Raw genomic sequence first — 24,997 nt, forward strand, 5'->3', positions numbered from 1 at the left:
ACACAGGAGCTGGTTCCTCCACTCCTATAGGGAGCGCTGTGGTTCTCAAAAGGGCCTCCTGGTTATCGGGAAGCTCTTGTCTCCCCCGGGCTGTCATTGGCGCTGGAGGTCCCCTCGGTTTACGGCAGTCAGGCCGGCTCCGGGCGACAGTTTTGCGGCCGAGCGGCGGGAGGAACGGAGTCAGGATGGCGTCGGGGAGCGGGGTGAGTCCGGGGGTTGCTGCCCCCGTTTGCTGCGAGTAACTGGCGGCTGGGGGACCGGGGCTTTGGGGCCTGCCGACTGGAAGCCTCGGGCTGCCGTATAACAGAGTCCCGGCCTCAGTCAACAACTACCCCGGAATAAACAAACATCAGCCGGCTGGAGATCCGGGGGTGGGGGGGGGGGGGGGAGAGAGAGAGATAGAGAGAGAGGGGGGGGGGAAATGTTGGGGGGAGAGAGAGAGAGGGGGAAGTGTTGGGGGGAAGAGAGAGAGAGGGAAGTGTTGGGGGAGAGAGAGAGAGAGGGAAGTGTTGGGGGAGAGAGAGAGAGAGGAAAGTGTTGGGGGAGAGAGAGAGAGGGGGAAGTGTTGGGAGAGAGAGAGAGAGGGAAGTGTTGGGGGAGAGAGAGGGGGAAGTGTTGGGGGAGAGAGCGAGAGGGAAGTGTTGGGGGAGAGAGCGAGGGGGAAGTGTTGGGGGAGAGAGAGAGAGAGGGAAGTGTTGGGAGAGAGAGAGAGAGGGAAGTGTTGGGGGAGAGAGAGGGGGAAGTGTTGGGGGAGAGAGCGAGGGGGAAGTGTTGGGGGAGAGAGAGGGGGAAGTGTTGGGGGGAAGAGAGAGAGGGAAGTGTTGGGGGGGGGAAGAGAGAGAGGGAAGTGTTGGGGGGAAGAGAGAGAGGGAAGTGTTGGGGGGAAGAGAGAGAGGGAAGTGTTGGTGGCTGGAGAGACGAGTGGGGGCGAAAATGGAAAGATTTGGGGTGATAATTGGTGAGATTGGGGGGGTCAATAACGGGAGAGATAGGAGATATTAACAGGATTGGGTCAATAAATGGGGAGGGAAATAAATCAGATTTGGGGATGAGTATGGTGCATAAGATAAATGGAAAAGGACCACCATTAATTTTCTTTGTGGAATGTCATGAAAGTTTGAACTGTCTGGGCTCTAGAGGAGTCTGAGGGGTGGCCTGATCTTTAAGATTGGGAAAGTTTTGATAGACATTGTGGATGCTTCCACCTCTGGGCCAAAAATCCAATAGGGAATTCAGGAGGAACTTCTTAACCCAGAGAGTGGTGAGGATGTGGAGCTTGCTATCCCAGGGACTGGTTGAAGCATGTAGTACAGATACATTTAAGGGGAAGTTAGACAAGTACCTGACGAAGAAAGGAGTAGAGGATATGTTGATATTGTGGGAAGAGGCTCGTGTGGAGTATAAAGCACTGACTTAAACCATTTGGCTGAAGGACCTGTTTCTGTGCTGTAAATACTTACTGTGTTATCAACAGGGAAAGAATTGAATATTTCCTTTTAAATTATTTGTGTAATTGAAATGAATCTCGTGTTCTTATTGATTGCACACGTTTATAAAAGGAAGATGGGACAAACTTATATTTGCATAACTCCAGTCACGTCCTCTGGATGATCCATCGCATTTCTCAGCCAACCAAATACCTGTTGCGTAGGCAGATATGGCAGCTGAGCTGCGTATAGCAAGATTCCACAAGAGAGGAACCCTCAATTGCTACGGAAATAAAAGACCAAAATTACTCATGTTAACCTGCAAATAAATGATACTTGCAACAGAAATTTTACTTTGAGGTGATATAGGCATATCCGAAAGCGAGCACTGATGTTAGTTCAAAAACAAGTGGAATTTGAACATAAGAACAGGTGGAGGCTGTTTAGCCCCTTGAATCTATTCTGTCTGTTTGATGAGGTCATGGCTGATTTGTGACCTAACGCTACATACCTGCCTTTGTTCCATATCCGTTAATACCTTTCATTACCAAATCTATCGATCTCAGTTTTAAAATTGATCCAGGATCTAGTATCTAGAATGCTGTTTGTGGAAGAGTGTTCCAAACTTCTACCACCCTTTGTGTGTGGGAAGTGTTTCCTAATTTCAAAGGCCTGGCTCTAATTTTTTGATACTGTGCCCTAGTTTTAGATTCTCTGGCAGCAGAAATAGTTTCTCTGTATCTACCCTATCTTAATATCTTGACAACTTGGTCAAATTATTCCTCAATTTTCTAAATTACATGAAATACAACCCTAGTTTATACCCTGACAATAGGCCCTGACAATATTCCAGTAATAGTACTGAAGGCTTGCGCTCCAGAACTTGCCGCGCCCCTAACCAACTTGTTCCAGCACAGCTACAACACTGGCATCTACCCGGCTATGTGGAAATTTGCCCAGGTATGTCCTGTACACAAAAAGCAGGACAAATACAACCCGGCCAATTACCGCCCCATCAGTCTACTCTCCATCATCAGTAAAGTAATGGAAGGGGTCATCAACAGAGCTATTAAGCGGCACTTGCTTCACAATAACCTGCTCACTGATACCCAGTTTGGGTTCTACTAGGGCCACTCAGCTCCTGACCTCATAGCCTTGGTTCAAACATGGACAAAAGAGCTGAACCCCTGAGGTGAGATGAAAGTGACTGCCCTTGATAGCAAGGCCAAATTTGACCAAGTGTGGCATCAAGGAGCCCTTGCAAAACTGGAGTCAATGAGAATCAGGGAGAAAATTCTCCACTGGTTGGAGTCATACCCAGCACAAAGGAAGATGATTGTGGTTGTTGGAGGTCAGTCATCTCAGCTCCAGGACATCACCGCAGGAATTCCTCAGGGTAGTGTCCTAGGCCCAACCATCATCAGCTGCTTCATCAATGACCTTCGTCCCATCATAAAGTCAGAAGTGGGTATGTTCGCTGATGATTGCCCGATGTTCACCATACGTGACTGGTCAGACACTGAAGCAGTCCATGTCCAAATGCAGCAAGACCTGTACAATATCAAGGCTTGGGCTGACAAGTAGCAAGTAACATTCGCGCCACACAAGTGTCAGGCAATGAGCATCTCCAACAAGAGAGAATCCAACCATCGCCCCTTGATATTCAATGACATTACCATCACTGAATCCCCCACTATCAACATCTTGGGGGTTATCATTGACCAGAAACTGAACTGGACTAGCCTTATAAATACTGTGGCTACAAGAGCAGGTCAGAGTCTAGGAATCGTGCAACTTGTAACCCAAGTTACAATGCCTGTCCACCATCTACAAGGCACAAGTCAGGAGTGTGATGGAATACTCCTCACTTGCCCAGATGAGTGCAGCTCCCACAACATTCAAAAGAAGCTTGACACTGTCTAGGACAAAGCAGCCCGCTTGATTGGCACCACATCCGCAAACATTCACTGCCTCCACCACTGACGCACAGTAGCAGCAGTGTGTACCATCTATAAGATGCACTGCAGGAATTCACCAAGGCTCCTACGACAGCACCTTCCAAACCCACAACCACTACCACCTAGAAGGACAAGGGCAGCAGACACATGGGAACACCACCACCTGGAAGTTCCCTTCCAAGTCACTCACCATCCTGACTTGAAAATATATCACCATCTCTTTACTGTCGCTGGGTCAAAATCCTGGAACTCCCTAACAGCACTGTGGGTGCATCTACATCACAAGGACTGCAGCGATTCAAGAAGGCAGCTCGCCACCACCCTCTCAAGGGCAATTAGGGATGGGCAATAAATGCTGGCCCAGCCAGCGAAGCCCACATCCCGTGAATGAATAAAAAAAAGTATCCTCATAATTTAGCCTTTGGAGTTTGTTTTGGAATGACAGGAATGTTCAGGTTTATCCATAAATATATATTGCGCTCATTGCATTAATTGGAAGAAAAAGATCATTTAAAGGGACGTCATGTTGAGATTTTGCTTTCCTCCCACCCCACTTCTCAGTCAAATGTTTTAAAGCTGAGGCCTTGAATTCAGAATTCAATAAGTATCAGTCTCGGGGTGGACAAACAACTTGGCAATTTGCAGACTTTATGCCCTGAAATCAGTGATTTAGTCTGCCTTGGAGATCTTTATAGGAGAACCCAGAGACATTGTTCATGGAAGCTCAGAGATTGTGTGAGGAGTATTCTAAAATTCAAGAATGCAACTTTGCAGTTGAATTTTGGAATTGTCAAGTTAAAAGCAGCCCTCTTGATTGGCACCCCATCCCACCACCTTAAACATGTTTAATTAGACGTTAAGCAGTACAAGACACGTGCATAACCCGTGGGTGTAACAAAGGACATGTTTATTTATGGCAGCTCTGGGGGTGTCATCTGGAAACGGGGAATGAAAACTCAATGTTGAAGGGGAAAACATACTTTTTCATGTTTTTTATCTAACCTTAAGAGTCCTCAACTCATTGAGTGAGAGTGTAATGATGAAATTTGATATTTCCAACATTGCCACCATTCTTCTGAATGAGATTAATTTCTTTGTTCTTGTGCCAGTTGTAGCTCAATGGGTGGCACTCTCACCTCTGAGTCAGAAGATTGTGGGTTCAAGCCCCTCTTCAGGTTCTTGAAACCATAATCCATACTCTCACTTCCCAGTGTAGCACTGGGAGAGTGCTGCACTGTCAGAAGTGCAATTGCAGATAAGGTGTTAAACCTCTTGGGCGGATATAAAATGGCATCATGCAAAAAAGATGAGGGAGTTCTCTTCAGTGTCTTGAGGCCAATATTTATCCCTCATCCAACATCACTAAAAACAGATTATCTGGTCATTATCACCTTGCTGCCTGTGATATCTTGAGTAAAGTGGCTCAAGTGTTTCCTACAGTCGAACAGTGACCACACTTCAAAAGTACTTAATTGGTTGTAAGGTGCTTCAAGATGTCCTGACATTGTGAAAGGCACTATAAAAATCCAAGTCTTTCTTTGCCTTCTACTCAAACTCTCATGCACACTTGTGGGGGCACAATTAGTTTCTGGGGGGCCATAAGCTGCCTGTTTGACTGTTTTGATCTGAGTGTTTTTTTTCCCCCCAGTTTCTATTATTAACTCTCTTCTCCATGCCTTGCAGACAAAAAACATGGACTTCCGCAAGAAGTGGGACAAGGATGAGTACGAGAAATTGGCGCAGAAGCGGTTGCAAGAAGAAAGAGAGAAGCGAGATGGTGAGTCAGTGTTCGGAACGGTCTTTCCCTTGAAAGACAGCAGCCTGGATTTTCCGATTGGTGCCATTTTACCTTTGACATTAACCCTTTTATTTTAGAATGGGCTCATGCTTGTTGGTAAAATTTAATTGGGCAGAGTGTGAAGCAACTCTTGTCACCTAAAATGTACACCTAATGCTGATGTGTCAGAAGTACACAGGAAGTTTGGCAATATATTTCCCATGTTTAGTAGGAGTCCATTTGAAGTGGGGCACCACAGGTAGTTGGTAGAAAGACAGGAGTTGAGGGTCTTTTTTATTGAGTGTATGGAGGTTTGGAACACACTGCTTGCAAGGGTGGTAGAGAGACAGAAACCCTCATCGCATTTAAAACATTGGATATGTATGTGAAATACCAAGAGCTGGAAAGTGGGATTAGGCTGGATAACTCTTTTACAACTGGCACATACATGATGGACTTTATAATTAGGGGCAAAGAGCACAAAAGCAAGGAAGTTATGATAACTTGTATAGAACACTGGTTCTGCCTCAACTGAAGTATCCAGCTCCAGCACCATGCTTTTGGAAGGATGTAAAGGCATTATAGAGGATGTAGAAAAGATTCAAGAGAATGGTTCCAAGGATGATGTTACATAGAATGCATTTTCTGTGCTGTAAATTTTGTGTGTCTATGTGTATGTTTTGATGGCATCAGGTTTTAATTTGTAAAATAAAAATTAATTCTGATGTATTTTAGCTTTTTTTTTTGTCTTAGTGATGTTAGATGTTCTGCTTTCAAGTTTTTTTTAGTGTAATGCAGCTGCTGGTAGCTACTCCTACCAGCCAGGAGATCTGTTATGGTAAGTCATGCTCATGTGTCTTGCCCCATCCTACATATCCACTGCAGCTCGTCTGCAACCTCAGTGTGATGTTCGTCATCCAAATTTTATAGAAGCTTGGATTATTTTGTAGCATTGCTGCTATTAAACTATAAAAATCATGCTGCTTCATGGAGACAGCTCTTCGAACATAATCCTGGAGTTTGACTGCACTGTTATCAATTTCCAACAGTCCATGGACATTCTGACCATCAGATCTGAAAGGCTGCTTAGTAACCAGAAAAGGAGATTTTTAAAAAATCTATTCTTTCCTGGGATGTGAGTGTCACTGGCAAGGCCAGCATTTGTTGTCCATCCCTATTTGCCCTTGGACTGGGTGGTTTGCCAGACCATTTCAGAGGGCAGTTAAGAGTCAACCACAATGCTGTGGGTTAGGAGCCACATGTAGGCCAGACCAGTTGAGGATGGCAGGTTTCCTTCCCTAGAGGACCTTAGTAAACCAGGTAGGTATTTATGACAATCGATGATAGTTTCATGGTCACCAATACTGAGACTAGCTTTCAATTCCAGATTTATTAATTGAATTTAAATACCCATCAACTGCCATGGTGAGATTTGAACCCCTGGGCCTCTGGATTACTAGTCCAGTGACATTACCACTATGCCACTAGCTCCACCTAAAGTTAGTCCTCCAACCCCTCAGTGAGTTTACCCAGGGAGCCTTTCTGAGCAAGAGAAACACCAATTTCCTCCCTAGCCTGTGTTGAGTTCTATGTAATGTCATCCTTGGAACCATTCTCATGAAACTTGAATATTTTCTGCACCCTCTCTAATGCCTTTACACCCTTCCTAAAGTGTGATGCCAGAACTGGGTACGCCTGTTGAGGTGGAACCAGTGTTCTACACAAGTTAGCATAATTTCCTTGCTTTTGTACTCTTTGCCCCTAGTTATAAAGTCCACGATGCCATATGCTTTATTAACCATGCTGTCAACCTGTCCTTGCACCTTCAGTGATTTGTGCACATATGTACCCAGGTTGCTCTCCTCCTACAGCCCCTTTAGAATTGTACCCTTTATTTTATAGTGTCTCCCTGTATTCTCCCTACCAAAATGAATTACTTCACAATTCCGCATATTAAATTTGATCTGCCACTTGGCTGCCCCTTCCACCAACCTATGTCCATTTGCAGTTCTATACTATTCTCCTCACAGTCCACAATGCTTCCAAGTTGTGTGTCATCTGCAAATTTTGAAATTGTGCCCTATGCATCAAGGTCTAGGTCATCGATATATATCAGGAAGAGCAGAGGTCCCAATACCAATTCCTGGGGAACACTAATACAAACCTTTCTCCAGTCCAAAAAACAGCCGTTCACTACTGTCGGTTTCTGGACACTCAGCCAATTTCATGTGCATGTTGCTACTGTCCCTTTTCTTCCATAAGCTTTAACTGAGTTCACAAATCTGCTGTGCAGTACTTTATCAAATGCCTTTTGGAGGTCCACGTACACTACATCATTACCCTCATCAACCCTCTGTGTCATCTCATCAAAAAACTCAAACCTAGGAAGAGTTGTTTCACAGGAGTGTGATCAAACTGCATTTGACACCAAGAAGCATAAGGAAATATTAGGACTGGTGCCCAAAAGCTCTGTCAAAAGTAAGTTTTAAGGGGTTACTTAGAGGAGAGAGAGGTAAAAATGCAGACTGGTTTAGGGATGGAATTCCAGAGTTTAGGACCTTGGTAGCTGAAAATACAGCCACCAACTATGGAGTGATTAAAATCGGGATCAGGATTGCATCTAGGATGTGGGCCCAATTTGCTTTAGAATCTATTCCAGATTGGATTGGACACTTGGGAAGGATTTCAAGACCTTGGAGAATGTGCAAAGGAGATTTACTAGAATGGTGTCCAGGCATGGAGGACTTCAGTTATGTGGTGAGACTGGAGAAGTTGCTATTGTTCTCCATTGAGCAGAGAAAGTTAAGGAGAGATTTAGTAGAGGTGTTCAAAATTGAGGGGTTTTGATGGAGCTGATCAGGAGAAACTATTTCCAGTAGGAGAAGGGCCTGTAACTAGAGGACACAGATTATAAAGTGATTGGGAAAAGAACCAGGAGAGGGATGGTTACAGCACAGGAGGAGCCCATTTGACCTTTCGTGTTCATGCTGGCTCTCTGAAAGAGCAACTCAGCTAGTCCCACTGCCTCGACTGTCTGCATAGCCCTGCAAGTTTCTTCTCTTAAGATAATTGTTCAGCTTCCTTTTGGAAAACTCCAATTGTATCTGCTTCCACCACTCGGATGCAGTGCATTCCAGATCCTAACCACTCTTTGCCTAAAATATATTTTCTTCCTTGGTCCTTCTGCCAATGGGAGCAGCGTCTCTATCTACTCAGTCCAGGCCTCTCACTTTTGGACACCTCTGTCATCACTTGTCCACCTTATCTTCTCTAAGGAGAACAGCCCCAACTTCTCCAATCTAGCTACGTAACTGAAGTCTTGTTAATTTCATCATCCCTTAATGCTTTCCCACCACTGAGGTTTAACCAACTGGCTTGTGGTTGCTGGGTTTATCCTTGCACCCCTTTGAATAAGAGTGAAATATTTGTAATTCTCCAGTCCTCTGGCATCACCTCTGTATCTGAGCAGAATTGGAAGATTATGACCAATATCTCTGCAATTTCCCCTCTCACTTCTCTCAGCTCGGATGCATCCGATCAGCTCCTGGTGATGTATAAATTTTAAGTATAGCAGTGTTTCTAATAGCTCCTGTTTGTGAATTTTTAACACATTCAGTGTCTCAACTACCTTCTCTTTCACTGTGTCTTGGGTGGGAAGGAGGAGAACGTTTTTTACGCAATGAGTTGCAGAAATCTGGAATGTGCCACCTGAAAGGGTGATGGAAGCAGATATAAAAATTCTCAAAAGTGAATTGGATATAAACTTGAAATGGAAAAAAAATAACAGGAGAAAGAGCAGGGGAATGGGACTGACTGGATAGCACTTCAAAAGAGCCAGCACAAGCATGATGGGCCTAATGGTCTGCTTCTGTGCTGAATGATTGTGGCCAATCATCAAAACTGTGGCTGTCATGCTGACCTTCCTGCCTTGAAACGCTAGCCTATTTTCTTGGAAGTTGAGTGACTTGTGCAATTACCTAATCTTTTGTTCTGATTTCAGATTTCCAGCATTATGAGAGTTGCTGAAATGTTTCTATACGAGAATGAGTTGACCGACAATTCAAAGAATAACTTTGAATAAAGAAATGTGTGTGCTTCTTGACAATCGCCTAATTTAGTTTTATGGTGCTAAGAAATTTGCAGAGGAAGGTACAATGGGAGGTGCAACTTTCTGTGCCTGCAAAGGGAACAATGACCGATCTGATCGATTTTATGCAGGAGGTGTTTTGAAGTAACCGGTAGCTAGTTCCACCATCCGAATGCTTTCTGTTTCTTTTTCAGCAAAGCCTCCAGTACCAATCAAACGTGAGCTCCTACGTCACAGAGATTATAAAGTGGATTTGGAATCAAAATTGGGAAAAACCATAGTCATCACAAAGACAACACCCCAGTCTGAAATGGGAGGGTGAGTGCTGTGTTTCACTCTCCATTTCTTCTTTTCTCTTTCCTCCTCTGCAGATACTGTCTCTTGGAGAGGTGGGGCAGGGTGGAAAGGTCACTGTTCTATCAGAACCAGCCTGTCCGCCCCTTCCTACTACCTCAACCCAGTGATTATTCTTCGCATCTAGGACTTGGTGCTGACTGACCCGTGGTGTTCCTTGTCTTTTTGGGGATAGAATTTGTAGATTGGGAATTAGGATAAATTAGTCCTGTATTTCATGTGGTTCAGTGGATGTCACTCTTGCCTTTGAGTTTGAAAGTTGTGGGTTCATGTTCCCAATGCAGAGACATTCTAATTTTATTTTATTCTGATAAAACCTCAATAAGTTTTATTAAATGCATCGTTTGCCTCATTTATCGCATTACAGAATAGACTGAACATGAGTCTTGCGCTATAGTTGTAGTGGAGATATAGCTCCATTATGTAAGAAAGGTGAGAGTGTAACCGGAAATTATAGGCCTGTTCGTCTAACATGAGTTGTGGGGAAGTTATTGAAATCTATAAATACGGACAGTGTGGCTTAAACCCTTAGAGAAATTTGAGAGCTAAACTGGATTTGTGAAAGATAGGTCGTGTCTGTTGAACCTAATTGGATTTTTGAGGAACTAATTAAAGTAGTAGATAGGGGAATTAGGTGTTTATATCCAGAAGGCATTTGGTAAAGTTCCACATAAGAGACTGTTGGCTAAAGTTAAAGCTCATGGAATAGGAGGCAAATTATTTCCCTGGTTAGGATACTGATTAGGTGATAAAAGACAAAAGTAGAGATAATGGGTATATACTCATGTGGCAAGTCATGTCCCATGAGGATCTACGCTAGATCCTCAACTATTCACTATATTTATTATTCATTTAGGTAATTCAACAGAGAACCATAATATCCAAGTTTGTCGATGGCATATTAAGTAGTGCAGGTGCGAACACAAGACTTTTTTTTATTATTCATTCGTGGGATGTAGGCTTCACTGGCTGGGCCAGCATTTGTTGCCCATCCCTAGTTGTCCTTGAGAAGGTGGTGGTGAGCTGCCTTCTTGAACCGCTGCAGTCCATGTGGTGTAGGTACACCACGGTGCTGTTAGGAAGGGAGCTCTAGGATTTTGACCCGGCGACAGTGAAGGAATGGCAATATATTTTTAAGTCAGGGTGGTGAGTGAATTGGAGGGGAACTTCCAAATGGTGGTGTTCCCGTGTGTCTGCTGCCCTTGTTCTAGGTTGTAGTGGTCGTGCGTTTGGAAGGTGCTGTCTAAGGATTTTTGATGATTACAAAGGGGCATTGATAGATTAAGTAAGTGGGCAAAACTGTGGCAGATGGATTTCAACACAGCTAAGTGTGAGGCCATCTATTTGAAGCCAAAAAGGATAAATCTGAATATTTTGTAAATGTTGAAGAGCTAGAAACAGTGGCGATCTAGTTGAGATTTCGGGATTTATGTACACAGATCACTAAGATTTAGTAATTGGATGCAAAATAGAAACAGGCTAATGAATGTTAGCTTTTATGAGCTAGAGGGCTAAAATATAAAGGGTAGGAAGTTTTGCTACAGATATGTAAAGTCCTGGTCAGTCCACAGTTGAGTACAGTATGCTGTTCTTGACACTGTACCTTAAGATCTATTGGCCTTAGAAGGAGTACAGTGTTGATTCACCAGAATGTTAGTTGTGCTGCAGAGGCTGAATTATGACGATGAATTACATAACCTAGGATAGCATTCCCCGGAATGTTGAAGGTTAAGGGTGATTTGAACTTATTTGGGTATTGAAACAAAATGATAGGGTAGTTAGATAGGAACTTTTTCTGCTGGTATGGGGAGTCTAGCAGATGGGACAGGCATAACTTTAAAACCAGAGAGCAGCTAGGAAACATTTCTTCAGCCCCACAAGCCTCCGAGATATGTGTGCTCCTCTAATCCTGGCCTCTTGTGCATCCCTGATTTGAATTGCACCACCATCGGTGGCCTGTCCCAAGCTTTGGAATTCCCTCTCTAAACCTCATTGCCTCTCTACCTCGCATTCCTCTTTTACTCCTTAAAATCTGCCCCTTTGACCAAACTTTTGGTCATTGGGCCTAATATCTCCTCGTGACTCAGTGTCATACTTAACTCTATAATGCTCCTGTGGAGCACCTTAGCACATTTTATTACATTAAAGTGCTATATAAATGAAGCTATTGTTCATACAAAGTTAGAAGTGTGGAACTTGCTCCCACAAAAAGCAGTAGATGCTAGTGCAATTAATCATTTTAAATGAGATCAGTAGATTTTTGCTAGCCAAGTGCTTAAAGGGATATGGTGCCAAGGCGAGTACAGATCTGCCATGAGTTACAGAACAGGCTTAAGGGGCTGAATGGCCTCTTTCTGTCTCTATGGATCACAAAACAATATAACTGAGCTACTTGACAAAAGTGACTTTTTTTTTTCCACTGTCTCCTGTCTTATTAACTTATTTTGTGTATGGTTCCTCTTGACAGATATTACTGCAATGTTTGTGACTGTGTAGTGAAGGATTCCATCAATTTCCTGGATCACATCAATGGCAAAAAACGTAAGTGAATAGTACGGGAAAGGGTGGCGGATGACAGCAGTGTAGATGTAGGTAACGCGTTCTCTAACAAAACACAATTAGATGTAACCTGGTCACTGCACAATTGTACAGAATATTATTTATTATGGAGGGCTGTCACTGGGTCTGTTTGATATATTGGTGACAATACAGTATAGGGAAAAAGTATTTCAACATTGCACAATGCTCTTAATTCAGCAGAAGGGTCAGTAACCAGAGGAAGCAGATTTAAGGTAATTGGTAAAAGAACTGGAGGCGAGATGAGAGATTTTTCATGTGACGAATTGTTACAATCTGGAATGCACTATCTGAAAGGGCTGAGGAAAGGGATTCAATAGCAACTTTCAAAAGGGATTTGAAAGGGAAAAGGAAAATTTTGCAGGGCTACAGGGAAAAGGCAGGGGAATGCGATTAATTAGATAGCTCTTTCACTAGAGCCAGTGTAGGCAGGATGAACCGAATAGCTGCCTCCTGTGCTGTATGATCTTTGGTTCTATGACTCAAGTTGCTACCATCTCTTCTACCAGAAATGACATCTAGAATATGCAGTACTTCACCCTGGTGTTATAAAGCTTAGAATCTATCACTAGGTACAACAAATGTGTAGAAGGACAGTGCTGTTCAATAAAATTCTGGTGAGAGCCCTACCTCATGACTTTACAAAGTCCATCAGAACTTTGAGCTGTGCCTGTTCAGTGATACTTATTCAGATTGCCAACCAGGAGAGGTTGTGGGTACGCTGAAATAAAATGGCACTTTATTCTTACAATTAAGAGAGAACTCTTTTATTGGAGGTCTCAGCGATGAGAGAGATGGCAAATGTGTCCCGGTGATAGAAGAAATGGAGGTGTCAAAATGATGGGAGAGGCGGAGAATGGCTGTGGTGATGGGAGACGCAGGGCAGGGGGAGATGTCACCCTGATGGGAGAAACAGGATGGGCATCATGATAATGGGAGAGGAAGGCATCACCCTGGCCCTCATCCATTTGACCTGATTGTTGCTGTAGTTAATAAAGAGAAACTCAAGGGTGATGAAGAAGTGATTGAGATATGGTTAAAGGCAGCACGAACAGATAGTGTTAAAACAGTTATTAGACAATGACTTCTCACTCGATATGTTGCAGTTGTACTAAAACACGCTTTGCTTTTTTTAAACAGCTTGTATTAAACGTGTTTGAGAGACAGGTATAATTCAGATGAATTGATCTGATATGTTCACTATTAACTGATTAGTTATATAATTATATATATCTATATGTTATAGTTTAAAAACATTGGTGCAGTTGTAATCAATTTCATTTCATTTACTTGCCTTCTCAAGGAAGGAATGAGATGAACCATTTTCTCCAGTGTCTTCTCCTGTCTATGGTGTATATACAAGATGCACCTTGCATGGCAGAGGCAGGACGGGGACTGTGGCGATGGGAGAGGCAGGGATGGGGGTTGCTATGATTTGAGAAGAATGAGAGGTGCAGATCACCGTATTTCTGAGGATGAGAAAGCTTGCGAGCATGTGGGGAGGCAGCAATAGAGGACTGGAATGTATAGGAGAGATGTTGCCCTGGATATAAGATGAACGGGAGTTGCTACTGAGGAGATTCAGGCCACTCAGGATTTAAAGGGGAGATACGTTACTTGCAGATACTGTGAGGGAATGTAATTGGGCTGAATGGTGCTATTGCTGAAGAGAGAATTTCATGTAATTTTCATCTGGAAGGATTCCAGCTCATTGAGGATAGAAGATTTTATTTTGAAGCTGCTTTTTTCTTTCTTGCGATTTTTACCCTCTCCTCCTCCCCTGTAGTGTGGTATAGTGGATATCACCCTCCCATTCCTGGAGCTAGGAGCGATTCTTCATGTATGAATTTAAGCAGCAAAATATTTGATCTTTGGTTGTGGGGAAGGATGGGGTAGATAACACAAACAACCCTGATGCTGCCTTCACTTTGATGAGCCATGGGTATTGTCCAGCTGGGAGAGTGAATCCTAGCTGATTATTACCTATTTCTCCTTGACTCTCACCATCATCACATTGTGCCGGCATTAAGGCCAATTCTAGTTCGTTGCTATGCTGAAATTGGCTAACTTTTAAAGGCACCAATAAACATAGTTGGACACATTGGTCTGTATGGATTTAGTGTTACACCAGCCAGGACCTTTGAGCACTGGCCCATCAAAGGAAGGCAGAGAGCATATTAACTCGAGATGGTAGTTCACACTGTTCTGTAGTCTGATTCAGAGAACCTAGTGATCCCAAGTTATTTTACCCCAAAATAAACATAGAACACCCCATATGATTCAGTTGAAATGGCACTTGCCTTGATATATATTGTTTTTTAGATTTCTACATTGAAAAGTCAAAAGAAACCTAATGGCTTGGCATAATTCCAGGAGATAAAATGGCTCATGTCCACTGTTAAGCTGGAGTGTTTTGTCATGCTGACAGTGTAGGCTATTAAAGACAGCTTATTTACTTCATAGAATTGGCTGCTTGTTCACAGTGGAAATTGGATCCAGTTCAGTGCTGATTAGAAGCAGAATTAAAACTCCACAATGTTCAAAAAGCACATTCCTGAAGAGCCAAGATACAATCCTGGGCCTGAACATCCCATTCTAGTCAGACACGGAGTTTACTGGCAATCACAGTGGGATAGGAGGTGAATGGAGATTCTGATCCAAATCCTGTGTGCTTGTGATGGTGTTTTTATATTGGCACCTGGGACACTTTACTCTAAGCTGAGCATTAGTGTGGTGTGTTCCAGTTCATGAAAGAAATATGGGATCTCATGTAAATTAGACTGTACTTTCATTTAATTGACAAACTTTGGTGGTTTTTGTTAAGGGTTTTATACAAGTTTCCATCTCCCCCATCACCTCCCCGCCACCCTTCAGTGGACACTGTCATTTAATCAGTGTTTTTCCTATTAGGCATTTGTTTAATAGCATCAGCAGGCATTTTAATTAAACTGATAAGAGATGGGATTAAAAAAAATCCTGGGAGGCTCGATAGAAATATTGAAATCTCTGAACCAAGTTTTATATCGATTTATATTTCCTTTAATTTAAGTCAAAGAGTAAGCCAGTGCCTTTTCTTTTATGTTCACTGCAGCTGAACCGACATTGCACAAATGGCACCAGGGACTAGAAATTCGTGCCATCTATTTTAGAGAATGATGCAGCATTCAAGGAGGCCATGTTGCCCATCCCTCCTGTGCAGGCTCTTTGAAAGAGCTACCTGGTTAGAGCCATTCCTCCTGCTCTTTGTCCCACAGTCCAGCAAATATTTCCCTTTCCCAGGATTTATACAGTTCCTTTTTTGAAAGTTGGTATTGAAGGGAAATTTTTTTCTCTTAGAGGGTCATGAGTCTTTGGAACTTTCTTCGTCAAAAGGCAATGGAAGGAGGATCTTTGAATATTTTTAAGGCGGATCTAGATAGATTCTTGAATAACAAGGGGGTGAAAGGTTATCGGGAGTAGGCAGGAGGTTGCAATCAGATCAGCCATGATCTTATTGAATAGCGGAGCAGGCTTGAAGGGCCGGGTGGCCTATTCCTCCTCGTTTGCATGAATCTGCTCCCAGCAACCTTTCAGGCAGCGCATTCCAGGTTGTAACAATTTCTGGGTGAATACATGACCCTTACGCCACTTGCACAGGTGATGGCCCAAAATCACCAGTTACCACCAGTTGCCTGGTTATGGATTGATGTAGGATTTGGAGGGTTTGATGTCTGTATTACGATGATCTCTTTTTCATCTATAAAGTGATCAAAAAGATCAGAGTTCTTTGAAGAAGTCATATGTGCTGTGAATGAAGGGGAACTGATGGCTGTACTGTAATTAGATTTCCAGAAGGCATTTGATAAGGTGCCACATCAAAGATTATTGCGGAAAATAAAAACTCATGGTATAGGGGTCAACAAGTTGGCATAGATAGAAGATTGGCTAGCTAACAGGAAACAGGATAGCCATAAATGGGCCCTTAACTGGTTGGTGGGATGTAACGAGTGGTGTGCCACAGGGATCAGTGCTGGGGCCTTGGCTTTTTGCAATTTATTTAAATGACTTTGATGAAGGGACAGATAAGACCATAAGACTTAGGAGCAGAAATAGGCCATTTGGTGCATCGAGCCTGCCCTGCCATTCAATGAGATCATGGCTGATCTGATAATCCTCAACTCCACTTTCCTGCCCTTTCCGCATAACCCTTGATTCCCTTATTGATTGAAGATCTGTCTATCTCAGCCTTGAATATACTTAACGACCCAGCCTCTACAGCACTCAGTGGTAAAGAATTCCATAAATTGTTTACTCTCTGAGAGATGAAATTCCTCCTCATCTCTGTTTTAAATGGGCGCTCCCTTACTCTGAGATTATGCCCTCTGGTCCTAGACTCTCCCCCAAGGGGAAACAACTCTCATCATCTACCCTGTCAAGCCCCTAAGAATCTTTTATGTTTCAATAAAGTTGCCTCTCATTCTTCTAAATTCTAATGAGTACAGGCCCAACCTACTCAACCTCTCATAAGAAAACCTCTCCATACCCGGGATCAACCTAGTGAACCTTCTCCGGACTGCCTCCAACGCCAGTATACCTTTCCTTAGACAAGGGACTGAAATTGTTCACAGTATTCTAGGTGTGGTCTAACTAGTGCCTTGTATAGCTTTAGCAAGACTTCCCTATTTTTATACTCCATTCCCTTTGAAATAAAGGCCAATGTTCCATTTGCCTTCCCTATTTTCTGTAGAACTTGTATGTTAGCTTTTTGTGATTCATGCACAAGGACTCCCAAATCCCTCTGTGCTGCAGCCTTCTGCTGCTTTCACCATTTGAATAATATTCAGATCCTCTATTCTTCCTGCCAAAGTGCATAACCTCACATTTTCCCACGTTATATTCCTTCTGCCAAGTTTTTGCCCACTCACTTAACCTGTTTATATCCCTCTGTAGACGCCTTGTGTCATCCTCATCACTTGCCTTCCTACCTATTTTTGCGTCATCTGCAAACTTGGCGATAGTACATTCACTTCCTCATCTAAGTCAGTATTATATATTGTAAATAATTGAGGCTCCAGTGCTGATCCCTGTGACACTCCACTAGTTACAGGTTGCCATCCTGAAAACACCCGCCTTATCCCAACTCTCTGTCTTCTATTAGCTAGCAATCCTCTATCCATGCTAATATACTACCCCCAACACTATGGGCTCTTATCTTATTAAGTAGCCTTATGTGTGGTACCTTATTGAACGCCTTTTGGAAATCCAAATATATTACGTCTACTGGTTCCCCTTTATCTGTCCTGCTTGTTACCTCCTCAAAGAATTCCAATAAATTTGTTAGGTATTATTTCCCCTTAATGAAGCCATGCTCCCTCTGCTTGATTAGATTATGTAATTCTAAATGCTCTGCTATTACATCATTTATAATAGACTCCAACATTCTCCCAATGACAGATGTTAAGCTAACTGGGCTACAGTTACCTGTTTTTTGTCTCCCTTTTTGAATAAGGGTGTTACATTGGCTGTTCTTCAATCCTCTGGAATTCTCCCAGAACCTAAGAACTCTTGGAAGATTACTAGCAGTGCATCCACTATCTCTGTAGCTACTTCCTTTAATATCCTAGGATGCAACTCATCAGGTCCAGGGGACTTATTGGCCTTTAGCCCCATTAGTTTTCCTACTGATAGTTATTGTATTTATTTCCTCCCCCACTTTTACCCTTTGGTTATTTAGTATTTTTGGAATGCTATTAGTATCTTCTACTGTGAAGACTGAAGCAAAGTATTTATTCAACTCCTCTGCCATTTCCTGGTTCCCCATTATTATTTCCTCAGCCTCATTCTCTAAGGAGCCTATGTCCACTTTGGCGCCTCTCTTCCTTTTTATATATTTAAAGAAGCTCTTACTGTCCATTTTATATTACTTGCTAATTTACCCTCAAAGTTTATTTTCTCCCTCTTTATTTTTTTGGTCATCTTTTGTTGGTTTTTAAAACTTTCCCAATCTTCTGGCTTACCACTAATCTTTGCCACATTGTATGTTTTTTCTTTCAATTTGATACTGTCCTTAACTTCCTTGGTTAACCATGGTTGGTTTACCTCCTTCCTTGAATCCTTCTTCCTCACTGGGTTATATCTTTGTTGAGAGTGATGAACTATTTTCTCAAACATCTGCCATTGTTCATCAACTATCCTTTCTGCTAAATTGCTTTCCCAGTCCACTCCAGCCAACTCTGCCCTCATTCCATTGTAATTACTTATTTAAATTTAGCACATTTGTTTCCGACCCAAGTTTCTCACCTTCAAACTGAATGCCAAATTCTACCATATTATGGTCACTGTTTCCTGGGGGATCCTTTACTCTGAGATCATTTATTATACCTGCCTGATTACACATTACCCAATGTGTAACTGTTGGACAGTTGCAGGGGCCGAGGTTCCTCGAACCCTACCCTCTGCGTCCCCAAACCTGCTTCACCTGCAGTCATACCCTCCTGTCCTTGATCACAGACAAAATTTGAATTACCTAATCAGAGGAGTGTGACCGCCCCCTGCAGCAAAGTGTCCAGGTAACTTTTCCCCCTCCCTGAAGTGGCGCAATGTCTGCAGCTCGGGCTCCAGCTCCTTAACTCGGATCTGAAGTTCCGCAAACTGCAAACAAATGATACAGATGTGTTCGCTCTGGATCGCCTTGGTGTCCAGCAGCTCCCACATGCTGCAGCAGCAACGCACCACCCGTCCTGCTATCGTAATTTTATTTTATTCAATTTATTTATTAATTACTCTAGTATCCCCACTCTTTACACTTTTATTATTTTTTATACAGACCAGTATCGACCTTATACTTAACAAGATATCTTTGAGAAAAAGAGACTAGAGATCAAAATACAAACTAAAGACCTAACGTTACTTTAAAGACTAGAAATACTCACCAATCAGCTGCTCTCTGCGCTCTTTTCTCTCTCATGTCCTTTAATGGTCTCTCACTCTTCTTTCACTCTCACTGTTAAAGGCTCCATTCCCCTCTCATTCTCGCTGTAAATGACCACGCTGTTTCTCTCACACTCTCCCTATCAAGATGAGAATGAAAGAGAAACAGCATGGTCATTTACAGTGAGAGAGAAACAGCAGTTCCATCGTTCCGTTAGATCTAGGCTGATCTATGTCATAACTCCATTTAACCACCTTGGTTCTGTAACCCTTGACACCTGGCCTAACAACAATCTTTCAATCTCATTTTGAAATTTCAATTTAAGCCTCAAAAAAGTTTTGGAGGAGAGTGATCCAGATTTTCACTGGCTTTCTGTATGAAGAATTGCTTCTTGACATCACAAATGGCCAAGCTCTAAGCTTACGATTGTACCCTCTTGTTTTTGGACGCTCACACCAGGGGAATATATTCTCTCTTTCCTGTCCTGTTGAACCACTTTATCACTTTAAACACCCCCATTAGATCAGTCCTCAACCATTTATACTCTAGGAAATACAAGCCAAGTTTATGCAAGCTGGCCTCATTATTTACCATTTAAGCCCATTATCATTTTGGTGAACCGGCGTTGTATCCCTCTGCACCCCAAGATTAAGATTACCTTCCTGATTTGCAGTGTCAGACTGAATGCAAGGCTGATTGCGAGTTGGGTACAAATATGTATTCTTGTTGGTCCCATAACGTGTGACTTCTGCACTTGCGAAGGGTACCTGTGGGCCAATGAGTTCTGCTATCAGCCCCAGTTTGACGACACTATTTTTGCTCGGCAGACCAACGGAATCTGGGGATGTCAATGAAGGTGGAACGCTCAACGTTGGACCAAGTAAAGAAACGTTTCGAGATCAATAAAAAGAAAATTGAGGAAAAGCAAAAGGAGTACGATTTTGAGGAACGCATGAAGGAACTCCGGGAGGAGGTAAGACTCGTAGTGGGGAACAAGGGCAGCTCGGTTACGTTTATCTTGGGTGCTTAATTGTGTGGTTATTTTACATCATGTTGCCATATGAATAGAGAAAGCTGTCCCTCAAAAAAAAATCACTTCTGGGGGGAAAAAAAGAATGTGATCGTTACCTCATTGCTGCTTGGGGGAGCTTGCCGTGTACAAATTGGTTGCCATGTTTCCTGCATTTCAGCAGTGAATACACTTCAAAACAAGTAGTTATTTGACCGTAAAGTGCTTTTGGGTTGTTCTGAGGATGTGAAAGATGCTATACAAATGCAAGTTCTTTAGTTTTATTCCCATTCTTGGTGACTCAAACTGAATCTTAACTGTTCTTTTGATGAGAAGTTTTTTTGACGCTCAATAGTTTTATTGAAGCTCTCTCAAGCTCCAGCTAAACGTCCAGTGCTGAGTGAAGCTCTAGATTCCAGCAAGGTCTTGGCTTTGATCCCTGCTCTGTGCTGAGTTGACTAATCTTGCTCAGTGAGGAAACTGTCACAGTCTGCTTGTCATCCAGCGAGCCCTGCTGAAAGTGCACTATTTGGATTTATTGTGATAGCTCCCACACTGGAATAGCTTACTTGGCACTTTGGAAGAGTGGTGACTGGGCTGATCCCAGTGAGACTGAATTCCCCACAATGGGTCGGTGAGGATAAAAATGTACCAGCAGTGAATTGGAGCCTAGTAAGAAAGGACTACAGCTTTAAACACAGAGAATACGCAGCCATTACATCAACTGTGAAAGAAAATTTGGGTTAATGTTTTGACAAAACTTGAAGTGCTCGTCTGTCTTTCCCTTTCCAGTCACTGACACACCTGCTGTATATTTCCAGCGGTTTCTGTTTCTTTTTATGGTTTCTGGCATTTTGCAGCTTTTCCTTTTTAAATCCATCTCTTCCAAACTTCATCTCTTCTTTCACTTGGCAGGCAAGACCACAGCTAGGGCCCATAAATAGAAGATCGCTAATAAGTCCAATAGAAAATTCAAGAGAAATGTCCCCAAGGCATGATATAAACTGCAAAATGATTCTCTATTTTGCATGATGTGCGTCAACATTCTAAGGGAATATTTTTTCCTGATGCTAACTTGATGGTTTTATTTGGACTGTAAATGCTGTTTCTCCTGCGCTGAGTCCAGAAGGTATCTGGCAAAACCAAAACCAGAGTAAATTTGTTAGCACTCTCAGCCTGCCCTCCGCCCCCACAAACTCCAACTCCTGCCATAATTAACTTCAACTCTTACATGATCAGTTTTGACGAGAGAGGATTACAGATAATATTTACAAGTGTGTGTATGTTCTGGGGAGGTAGGGGGCAGAGCAGAAAATTTGGTACATTGTATTGAAGCTCTGAAGGTCTTCTTAGAGATTGTTATTGACTTTATTTAAGTTGACAAATTGTAGGACTTTGCTCTGCTTGGCACCAAGATCCAGTGAAGCAAATCTTGCATGGAAAAGCCTGGCTTCGCCAAATGCAGAGGCAAAAGGAGACAAAATTTGTTTCTCTTCACTTGTGCAATTAGCAGTGGTGGGATGATGATGAGCTGTGAAATTGGTTTTGATTAAATTTGCTTATTTTGTGGGCTGAGAAAATAATTGAGAGCTTGTCAGATTATCGTAAAACTAAACTTGATCCACCAGTGCCTTTCAGACATTGGATTTGTGTTTTTCACAGATCCATGGATGCAGTCACGAATTTAATTTACCTGCCCCTGCCACGCCCCCACCCCATCACCCAAACTCAAACAAAAACTGGTAAAAGCCCTGCAATTTCAAGTAATAAAACCGGTGCTTGACTGAACCTGACCATAAATCAGTGATCCTAATGTCATTCCTGAAACATTGGATAAAATCCATTTACCAGCATCCCTACCCTTGTCTGTTGAATCTTTCATTATGATTCTCCACTTTTCTTACATAGAAACTAGGAGCAGGAGTAGGCCATTCGGCCCTTCGAGCCTGCTCCGCCATTCATTATGATCATGGCTGATCAAGCAACTCAGTAGCCTGCTCCCGCTTTCTCCCCATACCCTTTGATCCCTTTCGCCCCAAGAGCTATATCTAACTCCTTGAAAGCATACAATGTTTTGGTCTCAACCACTTTCTGTGGTAACAAATTCCACAGGCTCACCACTCTCTGGGTGAAGAAATTTCTCCTCAACTCAGTCCTAAATGGTCGACCCCATATCCTCAGACTGTGACCCCTGGTTCTGGACTCCCCCACTATCGGGAACATCCTTCCTGCATCTACCCTGTCTAGTCCTGTTAGAATTTTATAGGTTTCTATGAGATCCCTCCCTCATTCTTCTGAACTCCAGCGAATATAATCCTAACTGACTCAATCTCTCCTCATATGTCAGTCCCGCCATCCCAGGAATCTTGCTTTGTTTAATTTATTTCTGCCTGTGTTTAATGATGGAGAAGTTTAAAATTCTTGTTTTCAGATCAGTCCATGGCCTTGCCACTCCTTATCTTCTCCTCTAGCCCTATAACCCTCTTCTGATTTCTGCGCCTCTCCAGTCCTGGTCTCTTGTGTCGGCCTGATTTTATCGCTGCACTGTTGGCGGCTGTGCATGGAACTCTGGTATTCTCTTCCCTAAACCACTGTGCCTTTCCATCTCTCTCACTCCTCTTTTAATATACTCCTTAAAACCTACCTTTCTGACCAGATCACCTGCCCTAATGTCCTTATGTTGCTCAGTGCCAAATGTTAATCCGATTGTGCTCCTGTGGAATGCCTTGGGAGCATTTTGCAATTTTATGGGTGGTATATAAATGCAAGCTGTTGTTGTTGCAGGAAGAGAAAGCTAAGGCTTACCGGAAAGAGAAACTGAAGGAGAAGAAGCGGAAAGCAGAGGAGGAGCTGACATTCGAGGAGGACGATGAGATGGCGGCAGTGATGGGATTTTCTGGCTTTGGTTCATCAAAGAAGAGCAGCTGACCGTCATCACCAGACTGAACAGGACGTCCTTTTATTGACTCTTCTTTTTCCCCTTGCCCCTTTTTAGTTCTCCCCCCAAATCTGCACCCCAACTGAGTGGGATTATGCACAGCGTGAATGAAGATGTGTTTACTAATAAAGGATTATTCTGTTAAAAGTTATAAGTACCCCTTCCTCCAAGACCCTTTTCACGGAGAAGTTTCAGATGCATTCAGAAGGTTCTGTGAACAGGTAATCCACAGGCAAAGAATGGCCCCTATTCGGTTCCCGATTTGTACTGATTTGGATGATCACAGTCTGGACAATGTTTTGGGTGCTGCAGTTGGGCTCAGCACCACTTGGGTTAGGAAGGGGGAAATCAGGCAGGGTTCCCACTGATTATTTCATAGTGATCCATGCAGAAAGTATGCAAGTCTGCGCAGCCTCATGTGCCTGAAGGTATGCTGCCACATGAGAAATGGCCACTTGCTGAAGGGCTCCTGACCTTCACAGTGCAATACCCTGACACGGAAATCAGCAACTCTTGAAGGGTGGGAAGTTACAAATGATTTGTTTTTATTCAATTCCCTCCATTTTTGATCCACTTGAATGGTATAAATCCTTTATTGAACACCTTAAGATTGATCAGCTGATGATCTGAAGCAATCCAAGCGCTCAAATAATTCAGTTAATAGAAAGTTGCAGTCTGTTTCTATGAGGTGGAGGTTCAAACATCAAGCTACAAGAAAGAAGTTGTAAAGCCCTTTTTAACTGCAAGAGGTTTTCTTAGCCTCTTGAACTCATTGTGGTCTGTTGTTTTCTGACATTTGCAACCTTTGTAAATTTTGAACATGCTAGCATTTCCATCTCTTTTCTAACATTGACAAGCTCCTCCTTGTAACTCGATGGGTAAATGTCTGCGAGCACCCGCCCGTGGGGTAGTGACTTGACCAGCAAATAGCGGATTTGAAAGCCTGCCCATTAAGTTAGCCAATCTCAATTGGAGCCAATTGACTCCCAGAACTCTGGGTTGCATGCAGATTGAAAGAAATCAAAATGGATTCCCAATCCTCCTCAACTTGCGGGCATCCGTGCTCTGAATTGAATCTGATAATGCTCTTTTCCCTATATTGCTTTTTTTCTTGTATGTATCCAATTGCCTTTTGAAAAGTACTATTGAATCTGCTTTCACTATCCTATTGGGCAGTGCATTCCAGATCATGCAACTTGCTGTGTTTTTAAAAAAAAACTTCTTACTCCTCTGTTTTTTTCAGTTATTTTAGACTTGTGTGACCTATTACCCAGGTACAGCTTTCCCATGTTCTTGAGAATGATCTTCAAACGAATCATTGATTGGGACGATGGTTCACTGTAAAAGCAGTATAAGATGCGCAGGGGGTAAATGTTTATTTCCTTGTTACTGGATTGTGGAGGGAACTTGAAGATTTCTAAAAACTGTATGCTGTACAGTGTCCAAATCATTTGAGAAGTGATGTGTTGCCCTGAGGTTATTCAGCCTACCAAGCTAATTTATGTATTAACTTGATTAGAAAATGAAAATGGTGAATGATTTGTATCTGAAGAACAGTTAAAATGCAGTGAGATGTTCCTATTTTGGATTTCCTTGGTGTGTTGTGTGTGCTGTGCTCTGAAGTTTCTACTTGTGCTTTAGTTTTTCTCTTCCGGTCGATACTTCAAATGCAAAAGCTTTTTTTTTTCTTACTGTGTATGATCTCCATTAAAAGAGCTTGGTGTCTGTGACCCATTTTTTAAATTAAAGACGAACCAGAATTTTTGAGTTTTTTTTAATATAATGTTCCTCCCTTGAAGAGAAGGAAAAGCAACTTGATTCTTTCTTGTCCTATTGAAAATCTGACCTTCCCCTTCTGACTTTCTGGTACTGTCATCTCAATGAAAGATTTGCCTTTACATATGTCCTGCAGTGACTACACTTCAGAAGTACCTCATTGGCTGTAAAGTACTTTGGGGTG

The 24,997-nt window shown here is 42.7% G+C and overlaps 1 protein-coding gene across 1 annotated transcript; it reads left to right on the forward strand.

Moving 5' to 3' along the window:
- The first annotated feature begins 74 nt into the window (after positions 1-74).
- zmat2 (zinc finger, matrin-type 2) lies at positions 75-24,797 on the forward strand. The gene is made up of 6 exons (XM_078551198.1): positions 75-203; positions 5,069-5,162; positions 9,444-9,567; positions 12,071-12,144; positions 19,918-20,063; positions 22,884-24,797. The coding sequence occupies exons 1-6, from the start codon at positions 186-188 to the stop codon at positions 23,025-23,027; spliced, it is 600 nt and encodes a 199-aa protein (XP_078407324.1). The 5' UTR covers positions 75-185; the 3' UTR covers positions 23,028-24,797.
- The last annotated feature ends 200 nt before the right edge of the window (positions 24,798-24,997 follow it).

Source organism: Cetorhinus maximus, chromosome 10, assembly GCF_964194155.1.
Source record: "Cetorhinus maximus chromosome 10, sCetMax3.hap1.1, whole genome shotgun sequence".
Taxonomy (NCBI): Eukaryota; Metazoa; Chordata; class Chondrichthyes; order Lamniformes; family Cetorhinidae; genus Cetorhinus; species Cetorhinus maximus.

What these genes read in the sequence shown, in the direction of transcription:
- zmat2 (XM_078551198.1), top strand. An exon ending in CCCCAGTCTGAAATGGGAGG is followed by an intron (nt 9,568 to 12,070) that starts GTGAGTGCTGTG and finishes TCCTCTTGACAG; the next exon opens with ATATTACTGCAATGTTTGTG. An exon ending in TGAAGGAACTCCGGGAGGAG is followed by an intron (nt 20,064 to 22,883) that starts GTAAGACTCGTA and finishes TTGTTGTTGCAG; the next exon opens with GAAGAGAAAGCTAAGGCTTA.